The sequence below is a fragment of the Hemibagrus wyckioides genome, linkage group LG13 (assembly GCF_019097595.1).
Source record: "Hemibagrus wyckioides isolate EC202008001 linkage group LG13, SWU_Hwy_1.0, whole genome shotgun sequence".
Lineage (NCBI taxonomy): Eukaryota > Metazoa > Chordata > Actinopteri > Siluriformes > Bagridae > Hemibagrus > Hemibagrus wyckioides.
Genome location: NC_080722.1, coordinates 25,485,075 through 25,500,922, shown reverse-complemented (window position 1 = coordinate 25,500,922; position 15,848 = coordinate 25,485,075). Strand labels below are relative to the sequence as shown.

Sequence of the window (15,848 nt, the reverse complement as noted above, 5' to 3'; positions counted from 1 at the left end):
GCATAAACATCACTCTGTAATTTGCATATTTTAGCAGAAATACTCCAAACTACCTTTTCAAGACCTGCTAGTTATTCAGCTTATAAAGTGACAAAATATAAATGTACATGTATATGAGAAACAAAATATACATGTATATGAGAAATGTTCAGTAGAAAAGCTTGAAGTTTGCTTCTACTCCCACATACCTAACTATATGGAGTTAATCAGCATTTAAATGCAATTTCAAAAGCTTATTTTGCATAACAAAGGTCTTCTCATGAATGTATAAGACGCATTATATTTGCTTGTATAACTGTATACCACAGAAAGAGCTTTATTATGACTGTCACTCATCCATTTTCTAGATTTGTGCAATATAAATGATAAAAATAAGCATCTTCACGAAACCGCTTTACTTCTTGCAGTAGGTTCCGGTACCGAGTTTTTTTGCTACGAGAAATTCCTATTTTCCAGTTCTCTGACTAAAAGAATCAGGTACGGTGATAGAGGAAGTACAGCTGCGGCAAATTTTACGGTCTGATATGTTCGCGTGATGAGAGTGTGATATTAAAATGAAAAGGGATCGGCTGTAATGGAAACTGTTCATCGCAGCTGGACAGTCAGAAGGGCAAAGATTCATGAAAAAAAATCTGTATATTAAAGAATTTGTAAAAATCTACGACTATAAACTGTACAAATTGCCATTCAGAGAAATTATCATCTTATGTAAAATCACAAGTAGGTCATTCTCATGAGGCATATGGTTTAGTAAACCAGGACTACAGCAAGATCACCTAAACATTCAAGTCAAACATGGTTAAAAATAGTTTTATAAACCTAAAATAACTGGATTTTGATAACCATCTGGATTCCTTCACGTGTGTGTGTGCTAGCACATCCCGGAACCTTCCACCAAAGTCACAACTTTATCACATGACATGGTATTTGATATGAAGGCCGCTCTTATAATATTAAGTGACTGAAGGCAGGACTCAAGTGAGGATTCTTAGAGTGACATTTATTTAAAGAGCTCCATGAGAGTGTTCCATTACAACGACAGAAAGCAACCAGGATATTCCATATTCAAGACAAAGAAACTGTATTGAGACAAAGGAACATCAGTGTACAAAAGGGAACTGGTGCACACACATGAAAAACAATGTGATGGAAAATCTGAGGCTGAAATACAACTAGAGCCAAAACAAAGCCATATGGCGAAGCGAAACCAAGCATATGAATAGCAAGGATCAAATGCGAGCTCTACTTGTTACACTCAGAGCTTCACTGCACACTGAGGAGGAATTTGTCTAATTTGTCATACAGCCATCATTTCCAATGATGCCATGAAGAAACAGGATAAAATGCATGATGCCATGAGGAAGCAGGAATACCTCAGTCTCTGTCTGTGGTATTTGGGGTCTAGTTGAAGGGATGATAACCCACCTCTCAGTCTCTCAGTTCCAGCAAACCCTAGGGAATTACTACTGCTGCTATAGCTACACTATATTGCCAAAAGTTTTGGGACGTCTGTCTTTCCATGCACATGAATGTAATATGGAGTTGTCCCGCCCTTTGCAGCTATAACAGCTTCAACTCTTCTGGGAAGGCTTTCCACAAGGTTTAGGAGTGTGTTTATGGGAATTTTTTGACCATTCCTCTAGAAGTGCATATGTGAGGTCAGACACTGATGTTGGATGAGAAGGTCTGGCTCACAGTCTCCACTCTAATTCATCCCAAAGGTGTTCTATGGGGTTGAGGTCAGGACTCTGTGCAGGACAGTCAAGTTCCTCCACACCAAACTCACTCATCCATGTCTTTATGGACCTTGCATTGTGTACTGGTGTGCAGTCATGTTGGAACAGGAAGGGGTCATCCCCACAAATTTGTTCCCACAAATTGGCCAAAATGTCTTGGTATGAAGCTGAAGCATTAAGAGTTCCTTTCACTGGAACTAAGGGGCTGAGCCCAACCCCTGAAAAATGATATGGAGGGGTGTCCCAAAACTTGGCAATATAGTGTATATGTTGAGGTCAGTATCCTTTGAAAGAGCTGATACCACACATACCATCCTGCCTGAGTCTGACTGCCCCCAACACGTTGGGGTGACAGGATAGCATTTACGATGAATCAAGCTTCATACCAATGAATTTGGGGTGTTTCCAGTGCTAGGAACCTCTTACAAAATTCCCCATGAGAATAAGTACCATAATGTGGGATAATGATGTGCTTGACACATAGGAGCCACTCGTCCAGTTACCTGCTCATCATAGGCAAGATGACTGCTTGTCATATATACACTATATTGCCAAAAGTATTCGCTCACCCATCCAAATAATCAGAATCAGGTGTTCCAATCACTTCCATGGCCACAGGTGTATAAAATCAAGCACCTAGGCATGCAGACTGTTTTTACAAACATTTGTGAAAGAATGGGTCGCTCTCAGGAGCTCAGTGAATTCCAGCGTGGAACTGTGATAGGATGCCACCTGTGCAACAAATCCAGTCGTGAAATTTCCTCGCTCCTAAATATTCCACAGTCAACTGTCAGCTGTATTATAAGAACGTGGAAGTGTTTGGGAACGACAGCAACTCAGCCACGAAGTGGTAGGCCACGTAAACTGACGGAGCGGGGTCAGCGGATGCTGAGGCGCATAGTGCGAAGAGGTCGCCAACTTTCTGCAGAGTCAATCGCTACAGACCTCCAAACTTCATGTGGCCTTCAGATTAGCTCAAGAACAGTGCGCAGAGAGCTTCATGGAATGGGTTTCCATGGCCGAGCAGCTGCATCCAAGCCATACATCACCAAGTGCAATGCAAAGCGTCGGATGCAGTGGTGTAAAGCACGCCGCAACTGGACTCTAGAGCAGTGGAGACGCGTTCTCTGGAGTGACGAATCGCGCTTCTCCATCTGGCAATCTGATGGACGAGTCTGGGTTTGGCGGTTGCCAGGAGAACGGTACTTGTCTGACTGCATTGTGCCAAGTGTAAAGTTTGGTGGAGGGGGGATTATGGTGTGGGGTTGTTTTTCAGGAGCTGGGCTTGGCCCCTTAGTTCCAGTGAAAGGAACTCTGAATGCTTCAGCATACCAAGACATTTTGGACAATTCCATGCTCCCAACTTTGTGGGAACAGTTTGGAGCTGGCCCCTTCCTCTTCCAACATGACTGTGCACCAGTGCACAAAGCAAGGTCCATAAAGACATGGATGACAGAGTCTGGTGTGGAGGAACTTGACTGGCCTGCACAGAGTCCTGACCTCAACCCGATAGCCACCTCAACCCGTTATACTGAACCGTAGGGATTAGGAATGGGATGTCACTTAAGTTCATATGCGAGTCAAGGCAGGTGAGCGAATACTTTTGGCAATATAGTGTGTATATATATATATATATATATATATATATATATATATATATATATATATATATATATATATATACACCAGTCAGGTACAACTTTGTGAGCAGTGAGAGGTGAAGTAAATAAGACGGATGATCTCCTCATCATGGCACCTGTTAGTGGGTGGGATATATTAGGCAGCAAGTGAACATTTTGTCCTCAAAGTTGATGTTAGAAGCAGGAAAAACGGACAAGCGTAAGGATTTGAGTGAGTTTGACCAAAAGGGCCAAATTGTGATGGCTAGACCACTGGATCAGAGCATCTCCAAAACTGCAGCTCTTGTGGGGTGTTCCCGGTCTGCAGTGGTCAGTATCTATCAAAAGTGGTCCAAGGAAGGAACAGTGGTGAACCGGTGACAGGGTCATGGACGGTCAAGGCTCATTGATGCACATGGGGAGAGAAGACTGGCCCGTGCGATCCGATCCAACAGATGAGCTACTGTTGCTCAGATTGCTGAAGAAGTTAATGCTGGTTCTGATAGAAAGGGGTCAGAATACACAGTGCAGGACGGGTCAGGGCTGTTTTATCAATATATATATGTACATACTTTAAGGTGGAAGTTCTCTGGAAATACAGAATGACTGAAAAATGTTAGGAAATATTTGTATACTTTTTGGATCAAGTTACTTTACATGTTTTTTGTATTTCTTAATGGATGGGAATACTGCATTGTTGTATCTGTCCCTCTGGAATTTTTGTAGCTGAAAGTGCTGATTTTCCTCTGGCATTCTTCAACATTTGCAACTTAGCTTGCAGTTTATGTGCTTTATTTTGCAGAAAATTACTTTGACGTCATAGCGCAGGTTCTGGCCCAAATCTGTGGAAAATCTGTGGTACTTAGTAGTGTGAATAAAAAATAGTGTGTAGTTTGCTTAATTTTGCGTTAATGTCTCTGATCGCAAAATAGCAATAATGGGTATTTAGGCGGAATTTAGGTGGCAGGGACATGCTTCTTTAATGATAAAGAAATCTCTAAAATATAATATTCTCTAAAAATAAGTCAAAAATGAACATCATCAAAATTGAACATCATTGAACAAGAAAAATCTTCATAAAAGACACAAAAAAGTTTTCAGATTGGATTTGTTTTGCTTGCAATTCATTTACATTATGTAATAAATTATATTTTAAAGAATATTTTAAAGAATATATTTTAGTCTCATTCCAATACATCAGGTCAGTTTGTTTATTTAGTTTTACAGACTCCCTGACCTGTAGAAGTAACACCAGGTAACATATGCTATCTCTTATCAAAATTGACACAGGTTCATTTTCAATCCTGTGCTTTCAGTCCTCTAGAAAGTAGGCTTGGGTTTAGACTGACAAAAATAAACAGTGTGCTACACATATTTTCAGGGGTTGGGCTCGGCCCCTTAGTTCCAGTGAAAGGAACTCTTAATGCTTCAGTTTCATACCAAGACATTTTGGACAATTTCATGCTCTTTGTGGGAAAAGTTTGGGGATGACCCCTTCCTGTTCCAACATGACTGCACACCAGTGACCAAGGTCCATAAAGTCCTGACCTCAACCCCATAGAACACCTCTGGGATGAATTAGAGTGGAGACTGTGAGCCAGGCCTTCTCATCCAACATCAGTGCCTGACCTCACAAATGTGCTTCTAGAGGAATGGTCAAAAATTCCCATAAACACACTCCTAAACCTTGTGGAAAGCCTTCCCAGAAGAGTTGAAGCTGTTATAGCTGTAAAGGGCGGGACAACTCCATATTACATTCATGTGCATGTAAAGGCAGACGTCCCAAAACCTTTGGTAGATAATAATCCAAATATTAAAGTGGAATTCATCTCTGGGAGAAATGTCAGGACTCACACCTCATTTATAGGTGGTTTATGGTGTCGACAAACATATTTACAGCTGCTATAGAAAACCAGATGTCCAGATATCACCTGGAAAATGTCAAGCTATTGTAAAACATTCATTAGAATCTCTCTCTCTCTCTCTCTCTCTCTCTTTTGGACCCGTGTGTGGGTATGTGTCATGTAGGTTGTCTTGATTTTTCCTTCTTGTCCCTCTTGTGAATTGTGATTAGCTGACAGCGTGTGTATATTTATCCCCAGTATACACATTTCTTTGCTTTGGCTTTCTTATTGTGGCATTTCTGTTCTGGAATATGAACAGAAACAGCTGGAGGAAACAGGAAATAAAACCATTAGAAAGAGAGAAAGAGAGAGAGAGAGAGAGAGAGAGAGAGAGAGAGAGAGAGAGTAGAAAGAGGAATAAATTCAAATTTGTCTTTTTCAGCAGAGAGCCATCTGAGAAAAAACTATAAAATCTTCATCTCCCATTGGCAGAATGTACTTCCTGGTGCTAAGCTGATGGCTGCGTTGGGAATTCCCATCATCACACAACACACTGTCATGTTACAAAGACACACACACCGTGATGATCCACACACTCCGTCTCCCTTCGACACACATTTTGGAGCGAGTAGTTTAGCTTTTATGTCTGTTAATCATGAATGTTTCATGCGCTGAAGTCGTAACTGATTTGATTTAAAGAACAACAATGTGAACTGAGCAGACCGACTGAAATATCTGACAGCCCTGTGTTTGGTGTAATGAAGAGAAAAAAATCAGCTCCATTGTGCTGCACTGATGCTAATTATTCGTTTAAATAACACGGGTGAATTAGATCATGTGTCTGATGAGCGTGTGCAGCGCAAGTGGATAAGCAGAATTCACTTCCTCTGGCATTTGTATGTTTGTATATTAAACATATTAAAAAATACATTAAATAAATTAAATAATTTAATAATGATGATAATAATAATAATAATAATAATAATAATGTCAGTGCATGAACTGTTAAAGCTGTGTGCTGAGGAATTCAGGCCATTTCCTTCCAGATGTTATTATTTCTAGTAGAATGCAGAGATGTGCTTGGTGATGTGTGTGTTTGTGTGTGTGTGATCTACATTACTAAAAGAACAGCAAAAGGATATGCACAGGTTTCCATGGTGACAGAGTCACTTTATGAAGTTGTACAGGGATTTTCAGTGTGTGTGTGTGTGTGTGTGTGTGTGTGAGTGTGTGTTTGAGTATGTGTGCGTGTGTGTGTGTGTCTGTGTCTGTTTGTGTGTGTTTGTGAGTGTGCGCTTATTTGAGTGCGTGGGGGGCTGTGTGTGTGTGTGTGTGTGTGTGTGTGTAACTACATTACCAAAAGAACAGCAAAAGGATATACGCCGGTTTCCATGGTGACAGAATCAGTTTATGAAGTTGTAGAGGGATTTCAGTGTGTGTGTGTGTGTGTGTGTGTGTGTGTGTGTATGTGTTTCCATAGTTACTCTCAAAATTGTCTGCCAGAAATACATTATCAAAAGAACAGCAAAAGAATAAGTACAGGTTTCCATGGCGACAGATGCGACTGAAGAAGTTGTAGAGGATTTGAGTGTGTGTGTGTGTTTGTGTGTGTGTGTGTGTGTGTGCTTCTTTCTAAAATGTTATCTTTCTTTAAAGCCTCTTCCTAAGAATAACCCTGTAAACAACGAGTTCTTGCATTTATAATATCACACTGCCACATAGCTCAGGGTTTACACTATCACTCTTATACCATCTCTATACATGCTAGGAATTCTGGGTAATGCATCAACATGCCGTGTCCACTCACTCTGAACGGTGGCCGTACGGGTGCAGTTGTAGAGGATGGCCAACTCGCCGAACACTTTGCCTGGTCCCATGGTGCACAGCTTCATGCCTTCCTTGGTCACTTCCACCTTGCCATCTGAAAGTAATCACAGAGCACATTCGTCAGGAAAGGCCAGCATTGCAGCCTGGAAATAAGAGCATGCCACTGCACTTAGGGGTGTGAAAGGACAATCAGGAGAGTAGGACAAATCTCGGATCTAAATATGTGTCCAAAAAATAGATGAGATATTGTTTTTCTTCCAAAAAAAATCTATCAAATTATGAAAATTGTACTTGGAATTTTGCTCAATTTATTTGATAATAAAAATATATAATATAATATAATTATATAGTTATTAGAATTATATATATATATATATATATAAATTTATTAAAAAAATATACATTTATTATATATATATATATATATATATATATATATATATATATATATATATATATATATATATATATATATATGCAGTGTTGGTCTGGAACCACCAGGGCATTTGTGCTCATCTTACGTCATCACAAACACCCAAAATGGACACAACCATATAGACTCATCGTTTTTCAGTATATGTTATTTTTTTTTTTTTTTTTATTATATGCATTAAGGAATCTCACTTGTGTCCAAATACGTTCCCCTGCAACACGTTGATTACATTACTTTCATGAACAAGTGTACAAGAGTATGAGGTTACGTTCACGTTTGTGGCACAATTCCAGTGCAGCCGAACTCACAAACCTCCAGAGGTAGTTTCGGGTTCACAACAGCTTTCACATGAACAATACTGTATATATATATATATATATATATATAATTATAACAAAGAAAACAATAAAGTTGATTATATTTAAATGACAACATGCCCCGAAGTGCTTCCTCTTAAGCCACATTAATTTGCAGGTTATTATTTTTATTGTATTAAACAAACAACACATCACAGGTGGTATCAGATGTGGCAGCTATGAATAATTATTCTCTGTACCCAGTCTCTCATTTTTGTGAAACATAAAATGCTGAAATCTGAAAGATCAGAAATGAACAAATGAACAAATAAACCGGTTATTTTTCACAGAAAACCTCACAAAAGAGAAGAAATGTAATGTAAAAAATGAATCAAACCTTTGTTACCCATTCAGAATTGAGAATATAACAGTGCTTTGCTCTAATACAGTGCTTCACTAAAGAAATATATTGAATATTTAAGCCAGTCAGGTTGTAAAGGCACTGGAGCTGCTCACTGACCATCAGTTAAACCTCAGCTAGACTCTAATATAAACAACAACTAAGCAACATGGCTATTAATTCCCCTGACCCATAAAGAGGGCAGAAAGCAGACACAGAATGTCAAACATACACACATTATCTGGCATGATGCTATCAGCAGAGCTAATCCAAACATTGTATAGCAAGTCTGAGTCAGAGTCTTCGCTCCACCGCCGCTGGCTTTCTGGGCTATAATTCAAAACAGTTATAGTTATAAACCTTCACTGTGTCAACACAGAAAAGCAGAACACTTTGCTTACAAAGTGCCCAGTGGACATCTGAATGCTAACAGCAGGGTAGTAGAGCTCTGGGTAATCCATCAAATGCCACCTCCTCAGCTAAACCCCCGTCGACCCCCCAGACACCCCCCCCACCAACCTCAGTCCACCCTCTTTGGGCTTTTCCTACTTTTATTAGATTCCTGTCATCAGCTGACAGCTTTATCTAAGAAGATTGACAGGGTGATATGAGCACAAAAAAAGGCATGAAGTGTTTTATTTTTTATTTTTTAAATCCCGGAGAATCCAATACTACTTCAGAACTGCCACAGAAATATGTTCATTCAGATAAAATGAAGCAAAGTCATAGATGTTTATTTAATTGTAGACTTGTTTAGGGAATTGTTTAAGGTGTTGCAGGAAAAAGACACGAGCATTTCATTAGATGAGTCAATAATATCTGACAAATTGTTACATGGCAGATTCGATGAAACTTGACATGCCTGAATGCTCAAAATTTTAATAAAAGAATGCAATTAGAAATACAAGGCAAGTGGAATGGTATAAATGTGTGACATATGACAAAAGCAAGAAACAAGGACCAAAAAGCATAATGGCCAAGGGTAAAAACAAAACATTAGCACATAATCAATGCTTGCTTTTCTGGAAAACACAATGCGCACCGAGAGAGGGAACTGATGGGCAGAACTGAGGTTACCATTCAATACACGGTTGCTCTGATATATAGATTCTAATACAGATGATGTGGACATAAAGGATGTCCTGGACCACTAAGAAAACATTGTTCACATGTGGCAAGAAGACTGGAGTTTGGCATCAGGAGATTAGGAGATTTGATCAGGGTTCTCAGTGAAAATGGAGCATTCATTAGAAACGGCATGACAATGTCCTCGGTTGGTGTGGGAGGGAAAGCAATAATTTCCTAGGCAGAAGTAAAGCTAAGATCTCGTCAAGGGAAGCGGGAAGCAGAACAGTAATGTTCTAGGTGATAAGAAGAGGTGAAGCAACAACATCCTAGGCCAAGGCAGAGCTACAATGTCCTCAAGGGAATCAGGAGGCAAAACAACATCCTCAAGGGAGGTAAGAAGCAGAGCAACAATGTCCTCAAGGGAATCAGGAGGCAAAACAACATCCTCATGGGAGGTAAGAAGCAGAGCAACAATGTCCTCATTGGAGACAAAAGGCAGACCAACATCCAAGGCCAAGGCAGAGCTACAGTGTCCTCAAGGGAATCAGGTGGCAGAGCAGCATGCTGATGAGCAACAATGTCCTGAAAGGAAGCATTAGGCAGGATAAAAATCTCCTCGGCATCAGTAGGAGGCAGAGCAACAATATCCTCAAGGGAAACAGGAAGCAAAGCAACAATGTCCTTGGTGAAGACAAGAGGGTAGAGCAACAACATCCTAGACAGAGGCAGAGCTAAAATGTCCTCAAGGGAGGTACAGTAAGAAGCAGAGCTAAAATGTCCTCAAGGGAGGTACAGTAAGAAGCAGAGCAACAATGAACTTGGTGGTGACAAGAGGTGGAGCGACGTCCTAAGAAGAGGCAGAGCTACAGTGTCCTCAAGGGAGGGAAGGAAACAGAACAACAATGTCCTCGGTGCTGACAAGAGATGGAGCAACAATATCCCAGACAGAGGCAGAGCTGCAATGTCCTGAAAGGAAGCATTAGGCAGGGTAAAAAATGACTCAGCATAGGCAAGAGGCACAGCAACAATGTCCTTGGATAAGAAGGGAGGTGGAATGACGACCATCTTGATGGGGGGTCGAGAAAAACCGGAGGCAGAGCACCAACATCCTTTGCAGAAGCAAAAAGCTGAGCAACATCATCCTTAGCGTTCTTGTTTCTCTCAAGTTATGCATTTTGCTATCCTAGTTACCATGCAGGTATTCTTTGTTCCGTTATCCTCAGTGTTTATCTTCTTACCCATCTGTATTACCCAGTTATCAATATCACATGAGATGCCTGGCATGCGGTGTGTAAATGAATGGACTTGTTTTCCCACATGTGCCAAGGGGGATGAGAACAAGACTGACCTCCCAACCCCATGTGGCCTTAAAGGACCCTGCAGGGGGCACATCTACGTCTAAGAAGAGCAGCACCAGTCGATAAAACAGTGCCCCATGCACGCTGAGTACACTCATAAACTCCATTTCCCAAAGCAACAAGGCTCATGTAAGTCTACTTTCCATGCACACATGCGTGGATCCACACAATCGCACAAAGTACACACTCTTGAAGCTTTTAATCAGCGTAGTGTGCTTTAACAGAACAGGAGGACGTGAAGCTGCACAAACCATCACAGACGTAAAGAGGGTACATTTCCAGACAAGTACACCTACTTTAAGATTAAGTGCATAATCAATAGAAAACGCACCACTGCTCTTGGTTTGGGCCTTTTCAAAACCTCATTTCACCGAAAACATGCAATTCCATGAAAAGTTATTATCAACTAAATAAGGTCAGCGTAGGCTCTGTCATGTCTGAGCTCACTCAAAACTCCGCACAGTCTCTCAGCAAAATGAAAAGCAGTCCAAATACCCTGACACCCTGGCTTCTTTCATACAGAGCTCTGCTATTTCCTGCTTCTGAATGACTCTGAAGTAGTCTAAGAGCCTAGTATTCTGAAAAAAAACCCTTTTATATAGTCAAATTCTGACTTTTCGACTATATATAGTTTTCTGTACAGAACTGTTTCTGATGGCTGTTTAAGAACTGCCTCAAATATAAAGGCAAACTGTTTATCATTTAGATATGTGGGCATATAAAGCCGGTTATATATGAGCCAATGTTTTCAGCAGAATTCCTTTATTTCATCACCATCAAAACACACCAGAGTGTAATATAGTGTCTTACAAAAGTATTGGCACCCTCAGTGAAAATGTCATCATTTTTGGCATTAGACAGACTGATAAAGGAATAAATAAAAACCAGGAGCATTATAGGTTTCAAAACTATCTGCACCCTTACCATTAATATTTTATGATGTCAGATATTCTAACACTTCCTGTAATGCTGCACAGCACATTCCTGTAACATTTAACAAGATTGTCAACTACAAGTCGGTACTTTATATTCCTAAGTTTGTGCATTTGGACTTCAAACTATTTTTATACTGATTTTGTGGAAATATGTTTGTCTCACCATCTGCTTGAAAACCCTATCTCTCACCCACCAGGTTCAGGGCTGAAATTCCTTTAGGAAATATTTAGTTTCTTCTCTTGCTTGAGTGGAAATATTTTATTACTGTGTGTAATGTTCATGTTATGCAATCATTTTTATGAAGGGTGCAATAATTTTGTGACCTTCCAAGGCACATTTGTTGTTATTATTGTTGTAAGGAAACATATTTAAATGCATAGGTTCATAAATCCCACCTACAGACACAAAAATATGCACATATCCAGGAGCTCCAGGTGCCAGGTCACTCCTCCACCCTGGAATCGGTTCCTGTTTCCCAACAACCAAAATGACCACTACGAACTTGTTTGATGTAGCTGAAGTTGAGGAGGTTCTCACATCATCTCGACAGTGCTGAGAGATTTTTTCCAGTATTTCAATATAAATAATATTAAGGTTCATATACATTTTTTTCTTAAATCCCCTTTCCGATTTTGGTAAGGTTTAAATCCGAATACTGGTACAGTTTCACTCGTGAGATTAGCTGACAGACTCTAAGCAATAAGTCTAGACAGGCTTGCTCACCTCGACTCATACTGACTCAACGTCTGGAACTAATGCCCAGCTGTTTCATTCCTGTTTCAAGCTGTCAGTCACAAGGCCTAATATCCCTGCTTCTGGTGCCTCATACTGGAGAACACTTTCACAGTCTTCTTTCCATCAAAGGCTTTGAAAAACATTATGAAGTGGCAGCGGGGGAAAAAAAGCTAGTATCATCTACAGCAGGGATCGTTTCAGCACGCCAGGCTTCCAGCAGAGCATGTAGCAGTCGTCCTATCATTACTCATAATGCTGAGACAATAACGTTTACAACTCATAGACACGTCAGATGGATTCCCGTTTCTTGGCTGAGGCGTAGAGCAAGGCATAAACAATATCAGATCAGAACTAAACAGATAATGGGATGAAGGTTTAGAGCATTCGATAGTGTATTTTTTCTAGCATCAACGAAGACAACGCATCCTAATGTTCTTCCGTCTCATGATCATGATGATACTTTGTCAAATTATCAACACAAACTTCTGCACAAAGAGACAGATTTGCTTTTTTCTAAATATAGAGACGACACCCTCACTTCCTGTTGGATCCCGCGAGCCGAAGTGTGACCGGCGATGCAAATCCTGGCGGGTCCGTTTTGCACGTTATCTGATCGGCTAAAAAAAGCAAGCAAGAGCTGAAGCTGACCCAGTGAGGCTTGTTAAATAACAGTGAAGTTAAGTTCAGAAAACTACTTCAGACTCCTTGACTGGTTTGGTCGAGAAGAGCTCGAAGATATATAAATAAATCAATAAATAAATCTAAAAGGCACACAAAAAATAGAAATATGATTTCTAACTGTAACATTTTATACTTGAACTGAAACTTCTCTATGGCTGCTGATCTTAATGGCCGTATTACAGATCTGTGTTTTAATAAATTAGCCCCAGTTTACACAAAATCCTCTCTATATAATCAGTTGAAATGGCTGTCAATAATCCGGGGCTGAAGAAAGCCATGATCTCAGGGAAGAGACAGTATACCATCCCTTTCACCTAGTCTCAGAGAAATAAATCACTAGACATGAGCTTTGTGAGGTTATGTATGTGGAAGAGGGCAGAATGCATTTGTTTCAGTGTGTTCCACTGCCCTGTGTTGCAGCAAGAGCAGCAATTTTTGTGGTGTTCTATGGGGTTGAGGTCAGGACTCTGTGCAGGCCAGTCAAGTTCCTCCACACCAAACTCCCTCATCCCTGTCTTTATGGACCTTGCTTTGGTCACTGGTGTGCAGTCATGTTGGAACAGGAAGGGGTCATCCCCAAACTGTTCCCACAAAGAGCATGAAATTGTCCAAAATGTCTTGGTATGAAGCTGAAGCATTAAGAGTTCCTTTCACTGGAACTAAGGGGCGGAGCCCAACCCCTGAAAAACAACACCTGAATTCAATGATTTGGAGGGGTGTCCCAATACTTTTGCCAATATAGTGTATATCTATAGACCTAAAAATTTGGCCACAGCCTTAATTATGTTATGTAAGTTGAGTGACACATCTCAAATCAGATGCATGAACATGAATTAATTTCAGATTGACTCTAGCAGGCAGTTCTGAATAACCTGTGGCAGCTTGCTGTGGCATGTCGTGTGACATGATAGGGACAAAAATATTTGAAAAGATATTTAATCAAGTTAAATACAGGGTGGTTTAAAACCTTGCATTAACAATTGCATTAACACACTACTGTACATGCAGGCCAATTCTTCTTTTCTGTACCAATTCCTTTTGTCCTACAGTACATTCTCACTCCCTGTTGTTTTTCAGCACTCATATCATATCTAATAGCCAAATAGTGTTTGTTTGTGTGTTTCACTCTGTGGTTCTGCTCTAATGACATCATCGTTGGTTTGTTTGTCACAGAAACTCCTATTGGAAATGCTAAAAAGTACAATGAATCATACAGAGTAGAGCTAGGATCATGCAGAGAGTTGTTATTTTCCTTTCACCCCGGCACAAGCTAGTCGCCAGATATGAAGCTTTCAGGACAAACAGAAGACGTTCGTTATTCCTGAACACAAACATGCGTGATGCAGTTACGGTTTTCGTTCATCTTTATATATTTACAGACAGAACCAACCAGAAAATAACGCAGACAGGACAAGACAGGAAAAAAACAATCCTGCACATATCTCTAGTTGAGAAGAATCGTAACTCGAGGGACGTTGCAGAGGTTGAGGAAGTGTCAGAGCCAGAAGTCACACAGCATCCTGACATCCTGTGCTGGAATTTATCCAGGGGCAGTGACAGGGTTCTTATATCATTCCGAAAAAAGAAAAAAGAAACCTTTTCAGGTTTAGGCAACACAACAGACGCAGGCACTGCATTGAACATTTACAAACAATACAGTGCTGTGGAACATTATTGGCCCCTTCTGATTAATCACCCAGATGATTAAGAGGTCCCCTTCTGAGCCTGGTTCCTCTCAAGGTTTCTTCCTCAGATCATCTCAGGGAGTTTTTCCTCACCAACATCACCTCAGGCTTCTCATTAGGGATAAATGTTAGAGAATTTAATCTGAAAATTTATACATTTTTTTCCTATTTTTATTCCTATTCACATTTTTATGTCCAGTGTTAAAAGTGCAATGCATATAAATTGAATTGAAATTGAATTGATTTTCTTTCCTTCTCTTGGATGGCTGGATGGATGGATGGATGATGGATGGATGGATGGATGGATGATGGATAGATGAATTGACAGCCTAAATGATGGATGGATACATAGATGGATATATGGATGGACGGACTGCTGAATGGATGGATGGATGGATGGATGGACAGACGCATGGATGGATATATGAGTGGATGGATGGACGGACAGATGGATGGATGGATGGATGGATGGACTGGCGGATGGACTGGCGGATGGACGGACGGAGGGATAGATAGATAATTGATTACAGACTAGTTTTGTTATTTTCTTGAAAGATCCTATTCTTTCTTTATGTTGTACATCGTATAAAAAGGAGATGAAATAATTAATTGTGACAAATATAAAAAAAGAAATCAACAAAGGGTAGTTATATAAAATGATTCGGTTGCTTCTCTATCACTGAGTAATAAGTGATGCTGAGCCAAAAGGTGAAAAGATAATAAGATGTGGCACAAAAGATTCACTCAGAGATGAAGCAACGCTGTGATCAGTCCATCCAATCAATCATTAAACCCATCAGACATAAGTTAATTGACAGCACACACATCAAAATGAATTTCCTCTGGAAGCAATTTCATCAATTTATCTGAAAGCTTGGAGTAAAAAAAAAATTTGGAATTGTATTAAGCTTTAGCTCTGGTCAGAAATAACTGCACATGATGTGTAGAGCTGGTCACATGTTCACATCAGACCAGGTTCTTGTCTCCATAATAAACAATCTATCACGCTAAAATGTCTCCCTGCTTACGAGCGGGATATTGCTCTGGACGTCAATCTATGATTAAGTAGGTAATTAGACCTATTACGCCTCGCTGTTACTGGTTGGACGTTTTCCGTGCATTTGCATGAGCTTGTTGTTATGCGCTGTGCTGAACACCTGGGTGCTTCTTCCCAGAAACAGACAATTTACTGCCACAGCCTCTTGTGGCTCCGAGCAGGGGAAGAAAAGC

General features: G+C 40.2%; 1 protein-coding gene across 2 annotated transcripts in view; it reads right to left on the bottom strand.

Moving 5' to 3' along the window:
• Positions 1-15,848, bottom strand: part of prkg1b (protein kinase cGMP-dependent 1b) — a 160,156-nt gene that overhangs the window by 109,937 nt on the left and 34,371 nt on the right. For both annotated transcript variants that reach the window (XM_058406776.1, XM_058406775.1), the window contains exon 3: positions 7,007-7,120. In XM_058406776.1, the coding sequence (XP_058262759.1) occupies positions 7,007-7,120 (114 nt within the window). The remainder of the gene's footprint in view (positions 1-7,006; positions 7,121-15,848) is intronic.